This window comes from Eleutherodactylus coqui, chromosome 5 (genome assembly GCF_035609145.1).
Source record: "Eleutherodactylus coqui strain aEleCoq1 chromosome 5, aEleCoq1.hap1, whole genome shotgun sequence".
NCBI lineage: Eukaryota > Metazoa > Chordata > Amphibia > Anura > Eleutherodactylidae > Eleutherodactylus > Eleutherodactylus coqui.
The window spans coordinates 184,884,371-184,901,971 of record NC_089841.1 but is presented as its reverse complement, the minus strand read 5'-3'; the positions used below and the strand labels follow the sequence as shown (position 1 = coordinate 184,901,971).

Below are 17,601 nucleotides of genomic sequence, written 5' to 3'. Positions count from 1 at the left end.
CTCATCCTCCCTTCAGATTCACGAGGAGAGGTGAAAATACTCACCCTCCTCCTTCCAGAATCTCGCGTTGCCTTCTGCGCATGCGTGCCTGATGGAAACATCGGGCACATGCACAGAAGGGCTCACCTCCACGCCCACCATCACTTTTTTCAAATAACTGCCTACTCGTCGGAAAGATTTGGGGGGGTGGTGGGAGGAAGAGTGAGATCTGTCTCTGTCTTGCCTCTGTCTGCCCCTCCCCACCCCCCGAATCTTTTCGGACGAGTAGGCAGTTACTCGAAAAAAGCGACGCTCACTTGAGTAATTGCCTTAACCGAGCATGCTCGCTCATCTCTAGTAGGGATCTGACATCTAATGTTTTAAGGACAATGTATGAAAAAATAGGATAGCGCTGCCAGAGTGTACTAAGAGGTCATATAGCAGACATAAAACAAAATTATATCTCACTCACCCGGTGTCTAGTGAAGATCCTGTTTGTTAGGATCCTCACTAACACTCTTTATCCAGGTTCTCTTATATATGCGCCTGTGCCTATAATCCTATAATCTTCCCCATCCCCAACATCGAACATGGTACCAAGAATATACAGTTACCAGATGGGGAAGATTATAGGATTAAACAGAAAATGACTTGTGACGTGACAAAAGTAATTTATATGCTGGAATGCCCATGCGGGCTGAGATATATAGGAAGAACCATTAATACGCTACGAGAAAGGCTCAATAAACACCGTAGCAATATTAAGAAAGGATTCGATAAGCACAGCATATCACGGCATTTCAACACCCATCATGCCAAAGATTCTTCACTTTTGAAAGTTATACCTATAGAAAACATTAGGGAAAGATCAGTGGAGAAATTGAGATCCAGAGAAATGTACTGGATATTCCGCATGAACACCCTAGTTCCTAGGGGTCTGAATGAAGTGGTAGAAAAATTATAAAAACATTTTTAACAGCAGGAAAATACGGTACTAAATTTTATTTTATTATATTTATTTTATTATATCCATCTTATTACTGTATTTTTATGAAGGTTACGGAGATAAAAGTACACATTTTTAATGGATTAAGTATTTATATTTATATGACATCTAGCATTTTTATCCATAACAATTATATTATTTATTTATTATTATGAATATGATTATGAGAAATATAGAATGCAATAGGAGTGTTATGTTTATTTAAGTGTTATACATGTTCCATTTTTATTATATTGATAGAATAGTATGAGTTTTATAATGCTTAATAATACATATAAAAAGAAGTATCAATTATATAGAAAGGAAATAAGAGGGATGTAGGCCAGTAACACCCATATTATTAATGTATTCAGGCAGTGCGAGCGAGCCCGTCCACATTCCCACTTCCACATAAGAAGCAGCGCCCGACGATGTGACGTCACGGCACCACGTGACCTAGTCAGCTGACACGCGCGGAGGGGGCGTGACGCCGCAGGACGCTGGAGGGGATGGAGGACGGAGCGGACCGCATGTAATGAAGGTATGTAACTTTTACTATAAATGTTTAGTTTGTAATGCATTGTCACACTTGAAAAAGTCCCTTTAGAGGGATGAAACGCATTGTGAAGTGAAGATTAAAGTATTGAAGTGCCACATTCCCGGAGCGCGGACCTATTTTGTTATTTGTATACATCTAATGTTTTAATACAGCAAGAGCATTACATTAGTTACATTACATAAAAGTTGCATACTTCTAATATTTTGGCTGTTTAATCAGACTACTTTTATAAGCAGACGGTAAAGGAAAAGGGACGTGTGCAGTATAGTAAATCGAGACATTTGACACATTAAGTGAAGTATATTCAGACTCTGTGGTTTGATTTTGATAATTGTTTCTTTCTGTTTCAATTTCCAAATACATATGATCCTCTTCTTCAGCCTGCTCTTTTGAATCCGTCATCCTTCTGGTCTCTGCTTCAGCTTGTTCATTTGCTGGTGTTGTATTCTGGTAGATTATGGAGCACATGGTATTGTTCATCTGACTTTGGACCAGTAAAGGGATATTGTTTACTGGCTCTCTGAAGACACCATGCCCAAGATTATGGTGTGTGATCTGTAAATGAGGAAAATAATTGGAAAATAAGATACTGTTTTATGTCCCTGGATCTGCTTATGTCCCTTTTAAATGGGACAACACTTGACTAAGGGCATTAGCTCTTGTGCAAAGTGTATACCCAGACAGATTTTGCTGCTGGATCGCAGGCCTCTCGTTGGCTTCTCGCTCAGCGCTTTACCTGCTATCCGCAGTCTTCATATTCTGTGCTGTGGATGTGCTGGCCGGCGTACATACGCATTACAGATTATGCCGCACCGTCACTAGGTGATAATGTGCATCCCGCAAGCTTTCCGCAATGATGATTGCAGAAGGGCCGCAGGTCGGACTGCTTCCATTGACTTTAATGGAAGCCATCCACACGGAATCCGGCTCAAAATAGAGCATGTTGCGATTTTTTTCCCCCACGAGTAGAAAATCACAATTGATTTCTGCTCATGGGCAGGAAAAACACTTTTCCATAGCATGCTATGGGCGGTCTTTGCTGTGGAATCCGGAGGTGGATGCCCACTGCGGATTCCACAGTGCAAATCCTCCCATGTGCAAGCGGCCTAATTATGGAATATCTGGGGTTTAAACATTTTTTAGATAAGTGTAAACACAAAAAAATTTAGAATGATGGGCTGAATTTAGCTATAAACACTTTTTCATGGGACAACCACTTTAAAATAACAGCTAAATCAGCAACTAGAGGGAACATAGGACATGCATTGTTTACTGGGACTTGTAGACATAATGGTGATGCAACAACAAATCTAAGCAAACTACCATCTTGGAAGTCAGGTTTGACTTTTTCTACAGTACAGCGAGCAGCATAATGGCTGAATGAGAATTGTATAATAGTTCAAAAGGAGGCCCACAACACTGGAGATCCATTGTAATACAGAGGATTATTTTTTTTTAACTTAAAAGTGAAATTATATTACATAGTATGTAATTTTTGTACAACCTATTTGAGGTCACTTACACGGGTTCCTGCGGCACTGCTTGGAGTTTTTCCTGGGGGAAGATAACAATCTTATATTAACGGTATGTACTAGCTCTGGCAATATTAACAGTCACACTCATGTGAGAAGCTGCTAACAATGCTTGTATCTACAGCCGTGAGTAAAAGAAATGAAAAAGGAGGGTGGAGCAAGACCAAGTGAGGGTGGTGGAATATTTATGGAGTACAAAGTGTTTCCAATGATTGAGTATTTTGAATGGTGGAGATGCTGCCAACCAGATGACGCTCCACCAGTGTGGGCGTGAGTGTAGCGAAAAGGATGTGAAAAGAACTGGTATGGAGGCGCAACCCTCTAAGCTACTAGAAGATGTAGATCAAAGTCCAATGTGTGATGGTGAAAGCACTTTTTTATTTTTTCACAAATTAAAAACCAGCAATAGAATACGCGTTTCGGGGATGAAACCCTTCGTCAGTTCGGCTGGATAGGACAACAGGATGCCTGGGGGTGACACAATTCCAAAGGTGTATTGGATGTGTCAGAGGTCCTGTATGTGCAAGAGGACAGGGGAGAAAAAAAGTGCTTTGGCAAAGTGCTCTGACACATCCAATACACCTTTTGGAATTGTGTCACCCCCAGGCATCCTGTTGTCCTATCCAGCCTAACTGACAAAGGGGTTCATCCCCGAAACGCGTATTCTATTGCTGGTTTTTAATTTGTGAAAAAAATAAAAAAGAAGTGCTTTCACCATCACACATTGGACCTTGATCTATATCTTCTAGTAGCTTAGAGGGCTGCGCCTCCATACCAGTTTTTTTCACATCCTTTTCGTGTATCTACAGCCAGCTTTCCTTATAGATGTATTACTTAGGTCTATTGGAGATGATGAGCATTCTGTGTTGTCCAAGTTGGGAAAATGGCATGAATGACAAAATATCACGCCAACTATATTTCTATGTAATATCACTCATATCTTTTTTAAAAGTGCATCAGCATGACCTTTTAGTCAGACAGAAGTAAACATTGTGATCGTAGGTTTTACTGCTAGCAACCAAGAACAAATGAGCTCCAGGCAGCTTCCAGATTAGCATATTTTAATTAATTACTTAATCCATGTTTTGTGGTCCATAATACAGAGCGAAGGAAAATCTGTAGGACTATTCACGTGCGATTTTCACAGCCGTGTTTAAAATACGACGTATGCACTGCTTTTTGACATTTTTATGGTTTATGGATACTTTTTTAAACTGTTCAGAGTAAAATGTGTTTAAGGCTGGGTCCACACGGGCGGCTGATTTGCAGCGGAATGTCTGCAGCGAGCATTCTACTGCAGATCAGGTTTGATTTCTCTGTTGGACTCACCCCCGCATTGAGAAGAGGTGAATTCCGCAGTAGAAATGGCGATAAATTTGACATGCTGCGGAATTGAATTCCACACAGCATATCAATTTCCACACTGCTTTTGTCTGGATTATTCAATAATTGGTGGTTTACCTAATTACACAATGCATAACAAAAATCCTAATAATATCAAATTTTTATTTTGTGTATCAGTTTAAAAGGGTTGTCCTGCGCCGAAACGGGTTTTTTTTTTTTCAATAGCCCCCCCGTTCAGCGCGAGACAAACCCGATGCAGGCATAAAAAAAACAAACCGTCCAGTACTTACCCGAATCCCCGCGCTCCGGCGACTTCTGACTTACCTTGTGAAGATGGCCGCCGGGATCTTCACCCTCGGTGGACCGCAGGGCTTCGGTGCGGTCCATTGCCGATTCCAGCCTCCTGATTGGCTGGAATCGGTACACGTGACGGGGCGGAGCTACAAGGAGCCGCTCTCCGGCACGAGCGGCCCCATTCAGAAGCGAGAAGACCGGACTGCGCAAGCGCGTCTAATCGGGCAATTAGACGCTGAAGATTAGACGGCACCATGGAGACGGGGACGCTAGCAACGGAACAGGTAAGTGAATAACTTCTGTATGGCTCATAATTAATGCACGATGTATATTACAAAGTGCATTAATATGGCCATACAGAAGTGTATACCCCCACTTTGTTTCGCGGGACAACCCCTTTAAGTTTCTCCTGTATATTGTCAACACAATTGTTCACTATTTAAGTCTCTTATTTTTCTAAAACATACATAAACCTAAATGGATACGATGGTGGAAAGTTGCAGTATTTTACTAGGTTGGGCAATGGTAAACGTCTATATGAATATACTTACTTTTCTCCATTCTCTTGTATACCAGGCAAGATAATAAAGATACTGCAAGAATGACAAGACCTCCTACTATGTAATAGATCCAGGATGCCGGAGTATCTCTGTCATCTATAACATCTAGGGAGTGAATAGATGAATACAAGTGTGAACACATCCATTTATTGCAGAATATATTTAAGGCACATATATTAAGCTATAGCAGTCAGATGGAAAGAAAGACAGACAGACACTAACAAAAGCTAAATGATGCAAAATTGGGATTACTCTTTCTTTTTTATGTCGAGAATTATGTGCTGATTTGTTCCATAGTCTTTATAAGGAAATCTAGAGCTCCAAATCCTCTAAATCCTTTTATACAGGATAAAGTTAAATGATACAATCTTGTTTGTCTGAAGTCACTATGATCCTGCATACAGATTTATTACTGAGTAGAATAGAAGCTGTAGACATCTTCATGCAGTGAGCTCCCCCTAGTGGAGGTTGAAAGCAGACAGAGTTGTATCATTTTATATAATGATGGTGTAAAGACAAGCTGGTGATTTGGACCTCTGAACAGTCAGCCTCCAGACCCTAGAAGGATATGTAATAAAACACAGTTTTCTAGTATCATAAACAAAAGGATGTTCATAGTTCATAGACCAATAACTAAAATATAATAATCATGCCCCCCACCCCCTGTAAATCGTGGGGTACAATTTAGGCTGAAAAACTCAATTTTTTTTGCTTTTGGTTACTATGTACTCATTCAATAGGAGGTGCAGCGTAAGAGCCTTCTTACACGGAATCGATCATCGTTCAGTGAATGGAGGTAGAGCGAGCCAGGATCGTTCCAGGCCTCCCACTTCCATTCACAGTAAACAGGCAGTCGTTTGTAGATGAATGACTGCCTGTTTACACATGCCGATCATCATTGAATTTTTATACATCCATAAACTGAATGAACAATAAGCAAACAAATTTTCATCCGTTGTTCAGTCGGTGCATACATTTATACTGAGCGATAATTGCTCAGATTCTCACTGGATCATCAGAACCTTAATGAATTTTGGCCTGGGTAAAAGGGCCCTAATCTATAAGGATAACAGAGTTATAATAGAAGATGTGGTGATCTTCCTGATAGAGCCATCACATGACACAAAATAATGCTAAATATATATATATATATATATATATATATATATATATATATTTTTTTTTTTTAAATTTTTTTATTGTTTATTCATTCTGAACAGTTTGACAATAAGAAGACTTATAACATACTGTATAATACGTAATACGTAGAAAGAATCCGGGTACATATAGACTCTTACCTGCTATCTGGATATTTACTTCATTACTTCTGTATGATTGTTTCACTTCTCCATTACTTCTCAGCCAGTAGCCACAGACATAAAAACCTTCATTCTCTTTCATTGATGTGATCATTATGTAATAATACATGGTTTCCTTTTTTGTATCAGATTGTATTTCAGTCAGATTCTTAAAAAAGCGGATTCTTTCCACATCCATGTTATTTGGAGGGGAGCAGATCATAGTGATTTCCTGTCCATTGCCATATGAAGGTTGTGATGGACTCACAGTGAGAGAAGGTGATGGACAGTACGCTAAAATAAAGGATTATTGCATATTTATGGTAAATAGCAACAAAATATAACATTTGTATTGCATGTGGTAGCTGGTAGTCTGTGAGAGGAAAATAGATTACATTCCCCGTCAACCAGTTGGAAGGGTATATAGTTCATGGTGTCTGTGAAGACGGAGGTAGTGACATTCCCTGGTGATAGCTTGTTATTAGGGAGTATTACCTACTTCCCTCTCACTGACAAGGGTGGCTAAAGGTACCTTCACACAGGCCAATAGTCCCCCGAATGATCACTGAACAAGCGATTTTGGGTGGCTGTTGGCTCATGTACACATGGCCCCAGACATGACAAAAAGCGAGAAGTCACTCACTTGTCACTAGTCGATCCATTTCAGTTCACCAAAACGGAACGATTGCTGAGCGGCTTCTTGCTCAGTGTAAACAGGAATTGCTCAATCTATGGGTGATTCCAGTATACTGTGAATGTAAAGGGAGTGCCACAACTATCCCCGACTCACTCCACCTCCATTCACTTGAAATAAGTTCGCTCCATTCACTTGTAAAGCACAGGAACAATAGTCACTGGAACGGCCCATTGTACCATGTAAAGGTACATGGGGAACATTTATTGAACTTTTAATCGCGTTCTGGCTTAAAGAAGCTGCATATTTTTGTACATGTCCCACTTACCGGATTTTTTTCCATTTCTTCGTTTTTACACAAGCGTTACTACCTCTCTGAAAAGTGGGCTTGTCAGGAGAGGGCGAGGCCAACCTGAACAAACTATAATTTACACCAGAAACTAGTGTAAATTATGCCAGAAATATACACCAGGTCGGACCTGGTGTACATTTCTGTGTAGGTGCATGGCAGTGTTGAGGAGTGAACCTCTTCATGTATCAGGTGCATTATTATACTTAGACCAGCATTGGGAATGTCGGTCTTGATAAGATTCCCTCAATATATCTAGTGTAAGACAAAAAGTTATTTCATATTAAATGATAAAAATAGTAGGAAGTCTACATACCTTCTAACTTTCTATGTTGGAAAGATGCAAAAATACCCCCATAATAGAGTCAACCACACGGAGTACCTTTTTAAAAAGAGACAGCCACAGTGGTATCTAACAGCAGCAGCACCAGTGCTTCTTTAAGGACTTTTAGGCCGCCTGTAGACCGCTGGGTCGGATCCCACTGCGAGAATTCTCACAGCGGGATGCGGACCCGTGCAGCTACAGAGGTCTGCGGCTCACCCACTCCCAGCGTCTTCTGTTTTCTGCTATGCGCCGGCTGCCTGCCAGCCAGCACATGCGCAGAGCGGAGCAAGCCTGGCACTACTGGCATTTTTGTGCAGGCCTCTGCGAGATCCGCACAGGAATAGAACATGCCGCGATTTGTTTTCCGCGTGTGTTTTCACGCAGACAAATCGTGGCTGTGTGCATAGGATCGTGTTTTTCAATGTAATTCTATGCATGTGGGCACAGGCGGAAATTCTGCAGAAAAGACCGCTGCAGAATTTCCGCCCGTGTGCTGCGGGCCTTACCCACCGGCAATAGACTTTCCTGAAATGCGGGAGTGAGTGAAAAGGCATGATTATGAAACCAAGGATTTTCAATCAGAGGACATCACCTAACGGTACGCAAAGTTGTACACTTAGTAGTATCTTATAGGTTATATATCCTCACTAAATTCCTGACTTTTAGAAGTTTGGAAGTGGACAACAACTTACAACATGGAAAAGGAGAGGAGCCATATGGTGAGCTGCAACATATGCTATATGTTTACAGATCTACTAGAGGAAAAGCTAAACTTCACCTGTCAGAAATGCAAGCTTGTGTCTCTACTGGAGGAAAAGCTGCTGAGTCTTTAGGAGAGAATAGCTACATTGAAACTCATTAAGGAGGTGAGGATTTCCTTGACAGAGCAAAAGAAAGTCTTTAAAATGTTGAAGTAAAAGAAATGTCCAGTGTATCTGCAGAAGCAGAGGAATGGAAGCATGTAACCCAAGTAGCAGGAGGATCAGGAATCAGCCAGCACCCATACTGCTGTAACCAGTACCAGGTTCGCACGTAGGAAAACAATGAAGAGGTACAGCAAGAAATGACTCTACCCACAAAGAACTGTGTACTAAGCACACAGAGTCCTCTTGGATAGAGAAAAAGAAGTGTTGGGAAGAAGAAAAGGAGAGTGGTGGTTGTGGGGGATTATCTATTGAGAGGAACAGAGGCCACTGTCTGCAGACCTGACACTTCACGAGAGATGTGCTGTCTTCAAGGTGCATATATCAAAAGATGTGTCTGATAAGCTGTCAAGACTCTTCAGTCCTACAGAACACCACCCATTCCTACTAATACATGTAGGGACAAATGACACTGCAAAAAAAGGACCTTGAAACTATTTGCAGAGGCTTTAAAGACCTTGGAAAGAAGGTGAAGGAACTAGAAGCACAGGTGGTCTTCTTATCCATCCTCCCAGTGGAAGGACATGGAATCAGAAGATGGAACAGGATTCTAGAGGTGAAAAACTGGTTATATTGATGGTGCCGTCAGCAAAGATTTGGATTTCTAGACCATGGAGTAAATTACCTATACAATGGACTGCTTGCTAGAGACGGGTTGAACCTTACAGAAAGAGGTAAGCATATATTTGGTGGGCGCCTTGCTTCACTCATTAGGAGAGCTTTAAACTAAAACAATATGGGAAGGGAAGTGAAAGGCCAGGTAAAAATATACAGCTAATTAATACATTTGAAAAACTTGCTATTAGAAGTGGAAAGAAAAAACAAAGACAAAAAATTCAGAAGGAAAGTAAAGTAGAGGCGCAAGAGACACCGATCACAAACTAAAATGTTTCTACACAAATGCACAGAGCATGGGAAACAAACAAGGAGAATTGGAGCTCATAACACAGGAAGAGAAATATGATGTCATAGGCATCAGAGAAACTTAGTGGAATCATACACATCATTGGAATACAAGGCTTGAAGGATACAACTTATTTATAAGAAACAGGCCTAAAAAAGGGGGAGGAGGTATTGCATTGTATGTTAGGATACGATTTATTTCCATAGAGATTTAAGTTTCAGAGAATGGGAGTTCTGTAGAAACTGTTTGGGTAAGAATAGAAGGAGAGAACAACAGAAAGGACACTATTGTAGACACTATTTACTATAGGTTGCCCGGACAAGCAGAAGATATTGATGAACTCTTTCTACATGAGATGGTTAAGTTCTCAAAAAAGCATGACATAGTGATTATGGGAGATTTTAACTATCCAGACATTTGTTGGGAATATCTCTCAGGTAAAAGTAATGGATCCAACAAATTCTTATCCGCTCTTGCTGACAACTTTATCTTTCAAAAGGTAGAAGAGAAAACAAGGAGATCTACTATTTTGGACCTAATTTTCAACAACAGGGAGGGAATGGTTGAGGAAGTAAGGGTGGCTGGGACCTTAGGAGGCAGTGATCATGCTATCCTTGAATTCTGGATAAAAAGGGGAGGAAGACCTAAGAAAACTCAGATCTCAAGATTGGATTTCATAAGGGAAGATTTTAATAGACTCATAAAGAGGGTAGGAAGAATCCAATAGCTGGATGTTCTTAAGGACAGAAATATCCAAGAAGGTTGGGAAATATTGCAAAATGAGATTCTCAAAGCACAATCGTTAACAATCCCTAAAAGAAGGAAGAATAGGAAGCATTTAAAGAGACCAGGATGGATGAACACAGAACTTGCACACATGCTAAAAAAGAAGAAAAATATGTTTACCAAATGGAAAGAGGGGAAAATATCTAAAGAACATAATGCGGTCTGCTAAAAATGTAGGGCAAGTGTCAGAAAAGCTAAAGCTAATAATGAATTGAGGATTCCAACAGAGGCCAAAAGCAATAATGAAGGATTTTGGGGGGTATATCAAAAGCAAAAGAAAAGTCAAAGATGCTATTGGATGCTTACAAGAAAAAAATGGTGAATTGGTTAAGAATGATGTTGAAAAGGCTGAACTTTTAAAATGCCTACTTTGTATCTGTTTTCTCTCATAAAGTAGATGTAACATCAACTGATCGTTCCTGTGCTATTGGGGGAATAAAACAATGCAGGTTATCTATAAGCAGAGAGATGGTGAGGGAACACTTAGCTAACTTAAATTAATTCAAGTCTCAATTTCCAGATGAATTACATCCTAGGATACTAAAGGAAGCAGTGGAGGTAATTGCTAAACCACTCGCCATAATCTTTGAAAATTCCTGGAGAACAGGAGAAGTCCCAGAAGATTGGAAAAGGGCAAACGTTGTCCCTATCTTCAAAAAAAGGGAAGAAGGTGGATCCAGGAAACTACAGGCTTGTGAGTCTGACTTCTGTACCGAGAAAGACAAATAATTGGATAAATAATAGAGATGAGCGAACACCAAAATGTTCGGGTGTTCGTTATTCGGAACGAACTTCCCGCGATGCTCGAGGGTTCGTTTCGAACAACGAACCCCATTGAAGTCAATGGGCGACCAGAGCATTTTTGTATTTCGCCGATGCTCGCTAAGGTTTTCATGTGTGAAAATCTGGGCAATTCAACAAAGTGATGGGAACGACACAGCAACGGATAGGGCAGGCGAGGGGCTACATGTTGGGCTGCATCTCAAGTTCACAGGTCCCACTATTAAGCCACAATACCGGCAAGAGTGGGCCCCCCCCCTCCCAACAACTTTTACTTCTGAAAAGCCCTCATTAGCATGGCATACCTTTGCTAAGCACCACACTAGCTACAACAAAGCACAATCACTGCCTGGATGACACTCCACTGCCACTTCTCCTGGGTTACATGCTGCCCAACCGCCCCCCCTCCCCCCCCACAGCGCACACCAAAGTGTCCCTGGGCAGCCTTCAGCTGCCCTCATGCCACGCCACCCTCATGTCTATTTAGAATTGCGTCTGCCATGACGAGGGACCGCAGGCACACACTGCAGAGGTTGGCACGGCTAGGCAGCGACCCTCTTTAAAAGTGGCGGAGCGATAGCCCACAATGCTGTACAGAAGCAATGAGAAATAGAATCCTGTGCCACCGCCATCAGGAGCTGCACACGTGGGCATAGCAATGGGGAACCTATGTGCCACACACTATTCATTCTGTCAAGGTGTCTGCATGCCCCAGTCAGACCGGGCTTTTTAATTCATAGACACAGGCAGGTACAACTCCCTATTGTGAAGTCCCTGTCGACCCACAGCATGGGTGGCTCCCTGGAACCCACCGGCGGTACACAGAAATATCCCATTGCATTGCCCAACACAGCTGAGGTAGTAATGTCGTGCTTAATGCAGGTGGGCTTCGGCCCACACTGCATGGCCCAGTCAGACGGGTTCTTTAGAAGTGTACAGATGTCTTAAAAACTCAGTGTGCACCTACAGCATGGGTGGCTCCCTGGAACCCACCGGCGGTACATAAAAATATCCCATTGCATTGCCCAACACAGCTGAGGTAACGTCAGCTGTAATGCAGGTGGGCTAAAAATTAATTTGATTACACTGTAGGCGAGGGCCCACAAAAATTGCTGTATCAACAGTACTAATGTACATCCCAAAAATTGGCCATGGCCAGCCAAGAGGGCAGGTGAAACCCATTAATCGCTTTGGTTAATGTGGCTTAAGTGGTAACTAGGCCTGGAGGCAGCCCAGTGTAACGAAAAATTGGTTCAAGTTAAAGTTCCAATGCTTTTAAGCGCATTGAAACTTATAAAAATTGTTCTGAAAAATTATTTGAGTGAGCCTTGTGGCCCTAAGAAAAATTGCCCGTTCAGCGTGATTACGTGAGGTTTCAGGAGGAGGAGGAGGAGGAATATTAGACACAGATTGATGAAGCAGAAATGTCCCCGTTTTGGATGGTGAGAGAGAACGTAGCTTCCATCCGCGGGTGCAGCCTACGTATTGCTTACGTATCGCTGCTGTCCGCTGGTGGAGAACAGAAGTCTGGGGAAATCCAGCCTTTGTTCATCTTGATGAGTGTTAGCCTGTCGGCACTGTCGGTTGACAAGCGGCTACGCTTATCTGTGATGATTCCCCCAGCCGCACTAAACACCCTCTCCGACAAGACGCTAGCCGCAGGACAAGCAAGCACCTCCAGGGCATACAGCGCTAGTTCAGGCCACATGTCCAGCTTCGACACCCAGTAGTTGTAGGGTGCAGAGGCGTCACCAAGGATGGTCGTGCGATCCGCTACGTACTCCCTCACCATCCTTTTACAGTGCTCCCGCCGACTCAGCCGTGACTGGGGAGCGGTGACACAGTCTTGGTGGGGAGCCATAAAGCTGGCCAGGCCCTTAAAGACTGTTGCACTGCCTGGGATGTACATGCTGCTCGATCTACGCACATCCCCTGCTACCTTGCCCTCGGTACTGCGCCTTCTGCCACTAGCGCTGTCGGCTGGGTATTTTACCATCAGCTTGTCCGCAAGGGTCCTGTGGTATAGCAACACTCTCGAACCCCTTTCCTCTTCGGGAATCAGAGTGGGCAGGTTCTCCTTATACCGTGGATCAAGCAGTGTGTATACCCAGTAATCCGTCGTGGCCAGAATGCGTGCAACGCGAGGGTCACGAGAAAGGCATCCTAACATGAAGTCAGCCATGTGTGCCAGGGTACCTGTACGCAACACATGGCTGTCTTCACTAGGAAGATCACTATCAGGATCCTCCTCCTCCTCCTCCTCCTCCTCCTCCTCAGGCCATACAGGCTGAAAGGATGACAGGCAATCAGCCGGTGTACCGTCAGCAGCGGGCCAAGCTGTCTCTTCCCCCTCCTCCTCATCCTCCTCATGCTCCTCCTCCTCCTCCTGTACGCGCTGAGAAATAGACAGGAGGGTGCCCTGACTATCCAGCGGCATACTGTCTTCCCCCGCCCCCGTTTCCGAGCGCAAAGCAGCTGCCTTTATGGTTTGCAGGGAATTTCTCAAGATGCATAGCAGAGGAATGGTGACGCTAATGATTGTAGCATCGCCGCTCACCACCTGGGTAGACTCCTCAAAATTACCAAGGACATGGCAGATGTCTGCCAACCAGGCCCACTCTTCTGAAAGGAATTGAGGAGGCTGACTCCCACTGCGCCGCCCATGTTGGAGTTGGTATTCGACTACAGCTCTACGTTGTTCATAGAGCCTGGCCAACATGTGGAGCGTAGAGTTCCACCGTGTGGGCACGTCGCACAGCAGTCGGTGCACTGGCAGCTTAAAGTGATGTTGCAGGGTGCGCAGGGTGGCAGCGTCCGTGTGGGACTTGCGGAAATGTGCGCAGAGCCGGCGCGCCTTTACGAGCAGGTCTGACAAGCGTGGGTAGCTTTTCAGAAACCGCTGAACCACCAAATTAAAGACGTGGGCCAGGCATGGCACGTGCGTGAGGCTGCCGAGCTGCAGAGCCGCCACCAGGTTACGGCCGTTGTCACACACGACCATGCCCGGTTGGAGGCTCAGCGGCGCAAGCCAGCGGTCGGTCTGCTGTGTCAGACCCTGCAGCAGTTCGTGGGCCGTGTGCCTCTTATCGCCTAAGCTGAGTAGTTTCAGCACGGCCTGCTGACGCTTGCCCACCGCTGTGCTGCCACACCGCGCGACACCGACTGCTGGCGACATGCTGCTGCTAACATATCTTGATTGCGAGACAGAGGAGGAGGAGGAGGAGGAGGGTGCTTTAGTGGAGGAAGCATACACCTCCGCAGATACCAGCACCGAGTTGGGGCCCGCAATTCTGGGGGTGGGTAGGACGTGAGCGGTCCCAGGCTCTGACTCTGTCCCAGCCTCCACTAAATTCACCCAATGTGCCGTCAGGGAGATGTAGTGGCCCTGCCCGCCTGTGCTTGTCCACGTGTCCGTAGTTAAGTGGACCGTGGCAGTAACCGCGTTGGTGAGGGCGCGCACAATGTTGCGGGAGACGTGGTCGTGCAGGGCTGGGACGGCACATCGGGAAAAGTAGTGGCGACTGGGAACTGAGTAGCGCGGGGCCGCCGCCTCCATGATACTTTTGAAGGACTCAGTTTCCACAACCCTATACGGCAGCATCTCAAGGCTGATGAATTTTGCTATGCGGACGGTTAACGTTTGAGCGTGCGGGTGCGTGGCGGCGTACTTGCGCTTGCGCTCGAACACTTGCGCAAGCGACGGCTGAACGGTGCGCTGAACTACACTGCTGGATGGGGCCGAGGACAGCGGAGATGAGGGTGTGGGTGCAGGCCATGAGGCGGTAGTGCCTGTGTCCTGAGAGGGGGGTTGCATCTCAGTGGCAGGTTGGGGCACAGGGGGAGAGGCAGGGGTGCAAACCGGAGGCGGTGAACGGCCTTCGTCCCACCTTGTGGGGTGCTTGGCCATCATATGCCTGCGCATGGTGGTGGTGGTGAGGCTGTTGGTGTTGGCTCCCCGGCTGAGCTTTGCGCAACAAAGGTTGCACACCACTGTTCGTCGGTCGTCAGGCGTCTCTGTGAAAAACTGCCAGACCTTAGAGCACCTCGGCCTCTGCAGGGTGGCATGGCGCGAGGGGGCGCTTTGGGAAACACTTGGTGGATTATTCGGTCTGGCCCTGCCTCTACCCCTGGCCACCGCACTGCCTCTTGCAACCTGCCCTGCTGATGCCCTTGACTCCCCCTCTGAAGACCTGTCCTCCTGAGTAAGCGTTGCACACCAGGTGGGGTCAGTCACCTCATCGTCCTGCTGCTCTTCCTCCGAATCCTCTGTGCGCTGCTCCCTCGGACTTACTGCCCTTACTACTACCTCACTGCAAGACAACTGTGTCTGATCGTCATCGTCCTCCTCACCCACAGAAAGTTGTTGAGACAGTTGGCGGAAGTCCCCAGCCTCTTCCCCCGGACCCCGGGAACTTTCGAATGGTTGGGCATCAGTGACGATAAACTCCTCTGGTGGGAGAGGAACCGCTGCTGCCCAATCTAAGCAGGGGCCCGAGAACAGTTCCTGGGAGTGTTCCCGCTCCTGAGCAGGTGTTATTGTAGTGGAGTGAGGAGGCTGGGAGGAAGGAGGAGCAGCAGACAGAGGATTCGGATTGGCAGCAGTGGACGGCGCAGAACTGCGGGTAGACGATAGGTTGCTCGAAGCACTTTCTGCCATCCAGGACAGGACCTGCTCACACTGCTCATTTTCTAATAACCGTCTCCCGCGTGGACCCATTAATTGGGCGATGAATGTGGGGACGCCAGAAACGTGCCTCTCTCCTAATCGCGCAGCAGTCGGCTGCGACACACCTGGATCAGGAGCTCGGCCTGTGCCCACACCCTGACTTGGCCCTCCGCGTCCTCGGCCGCGTCCACGTCCTCTAGGCCTACCCCTACCCCTCAGCATGCTGTATTACCAGTGATTTGATTTCACAGGCAGGAAATAAATTGGCGCAAGACTGCAGGCCAAATATAATTTTTGCCCTTTTTGGAAAACGAAAGGCCCCACTGCCTCTAGTGAATGAATTATCTAAGTTTAATAACTGTGCTGTGTCCCTGCTAATGTGTCACAGAACGTGAGGGTAGCAGAGTTATTATAACTCTTGGAGAGCAGGTATTTTTTTCCCAATTAAGGAAAGCAAATGGCGAAGCCAGCAGTAAAGCGTAGCTGGGTGCGTCTGATTTAGCAATGTTGTTCACGCAGCTCACACGTCTCCACCGCCCTTAGGACGGACAGAGGCTGGACAAATAGATTTGTTTTCAGTTTTTTTCCACCAAAAGGCAGCACTGCGTATATTCAATGAACATGAGAAGTTTAATAACTGTGCTGTGTCCCTGCTTATGTGTCACAGAACGTGAGGGTAGCAGAGTTATTATAACTCTTGGAGAGCAGGTATTTTTTTCCCAATTAAGGAAAGCAAATGGCGAAGCCAGCAGTAAAGCGTAGCTGGGTGCGTCTGATTTAGCAATGTTGTTCACGCAGCTCACACGTCTCCACCGCCCTTAGGACGGACAGAGGCTGGACAAATAGATTTGTTTTCAGTTTTTTTCCACCAAAAGGCAGCACTGCGTATATTCAATGAACATGAGAAGTTTAATAACTGTGCTGTGTCCCTGCTAATGTGTCACAGAACGTGAGGGTAGCAGAGTTATTATAACTCTTGGAGAGCAGGTATTTTTTTCCCAATTAAGGAAAGCAAATGGCGAAGCCAGCAGTAAAGCGTAGCTGGGTGCGTCTGATTTAGCAATGTTGTTCACGCAGCTCACACGTCTCCACCGCCCTTAGGACGGACAGAGGCTGGACAAATAGATTTGTTTTCAGTTTTTTTCCACCAAAAGGCAGCACTGCGTATATTCAATGAACATGAGAAGTTTAATAACTGTGCTGTGTCCCTGCTTATGTGTCACAGAACGTGAGGGTAGCAGAGTTATTATAACTCTTGGAGAGCAGGTATTTTTTTCCCAATTAAGGAAAGCAAATGGCGAAGCCAGCAGTAAAGCGTAGCTGGGTGCGTCTGATTTAGCAATGTTGTTCACGCAGCTCACACGTGTCCACAGCCCTTAGGACGGACAGAGGCTGGACAAATAGATTTGTTTTCAGTTTTTTGGCACCAAAAGGCAGCACTGCGTATATTCAATGAATAATAACTGTGTTGTGGCCCTGCCTATACAATTCTTTCCCTGCAGTATCAATGGAGGGTGCAATGGTCTGCAGAGGCGATTTTGAGAAGCAAAAAAAAATGCAGCACAGCTAACAGCAGCCTGGACAGTACTGCACACGGATAAATGTGGCCCTAGAAAGGACCGTTGAGGTTCTTGAAGGCTACACTCACTCCTAACACTCTCCCTGCCTATGCAGCACTTCTGT

At 45.1% G+C, this 17,601-nt stretch overlaps 1 protein-coding gene across 2 annotated transcripts in view; it reads right to left on the bottom strand.

The window, feature by feature from the left end:
- Positions 1-1,706: 1,706 nt before the first annotated feature.
- Positions 1,707-17,601, bottom strand: part of LOC136627021 (uncharacterized) — a 37,133-nt gene continuing 21,238 nt past the window's right edge. For both annotated transcript variants that reach the window (XM_066601979.1, XM_066601980.1), the window contains exons 4-7: positions 6,552-6,845; positions 5,245-5,358; positions 3,046-3,077; positions 1,707-2,078 (exon numbers count right to left, since the gene is read on the bottom strand). In XM_066601979.1, coding sequence (XP_066458076.1) covers positions 1,719-2,078; positions 3,046-3,077; positions 5,245-5,358; positions 6,552-6,845 — 800 coding nt within the window. In that variant the 3' untranslated portion in view covers positions 1,707-1,718. The remainder of the gene's footprint in view (positions 2,079-3,045; positions 3,078-5,244; positions 5,359-6,551; positions 6,846-17,601) is intronic.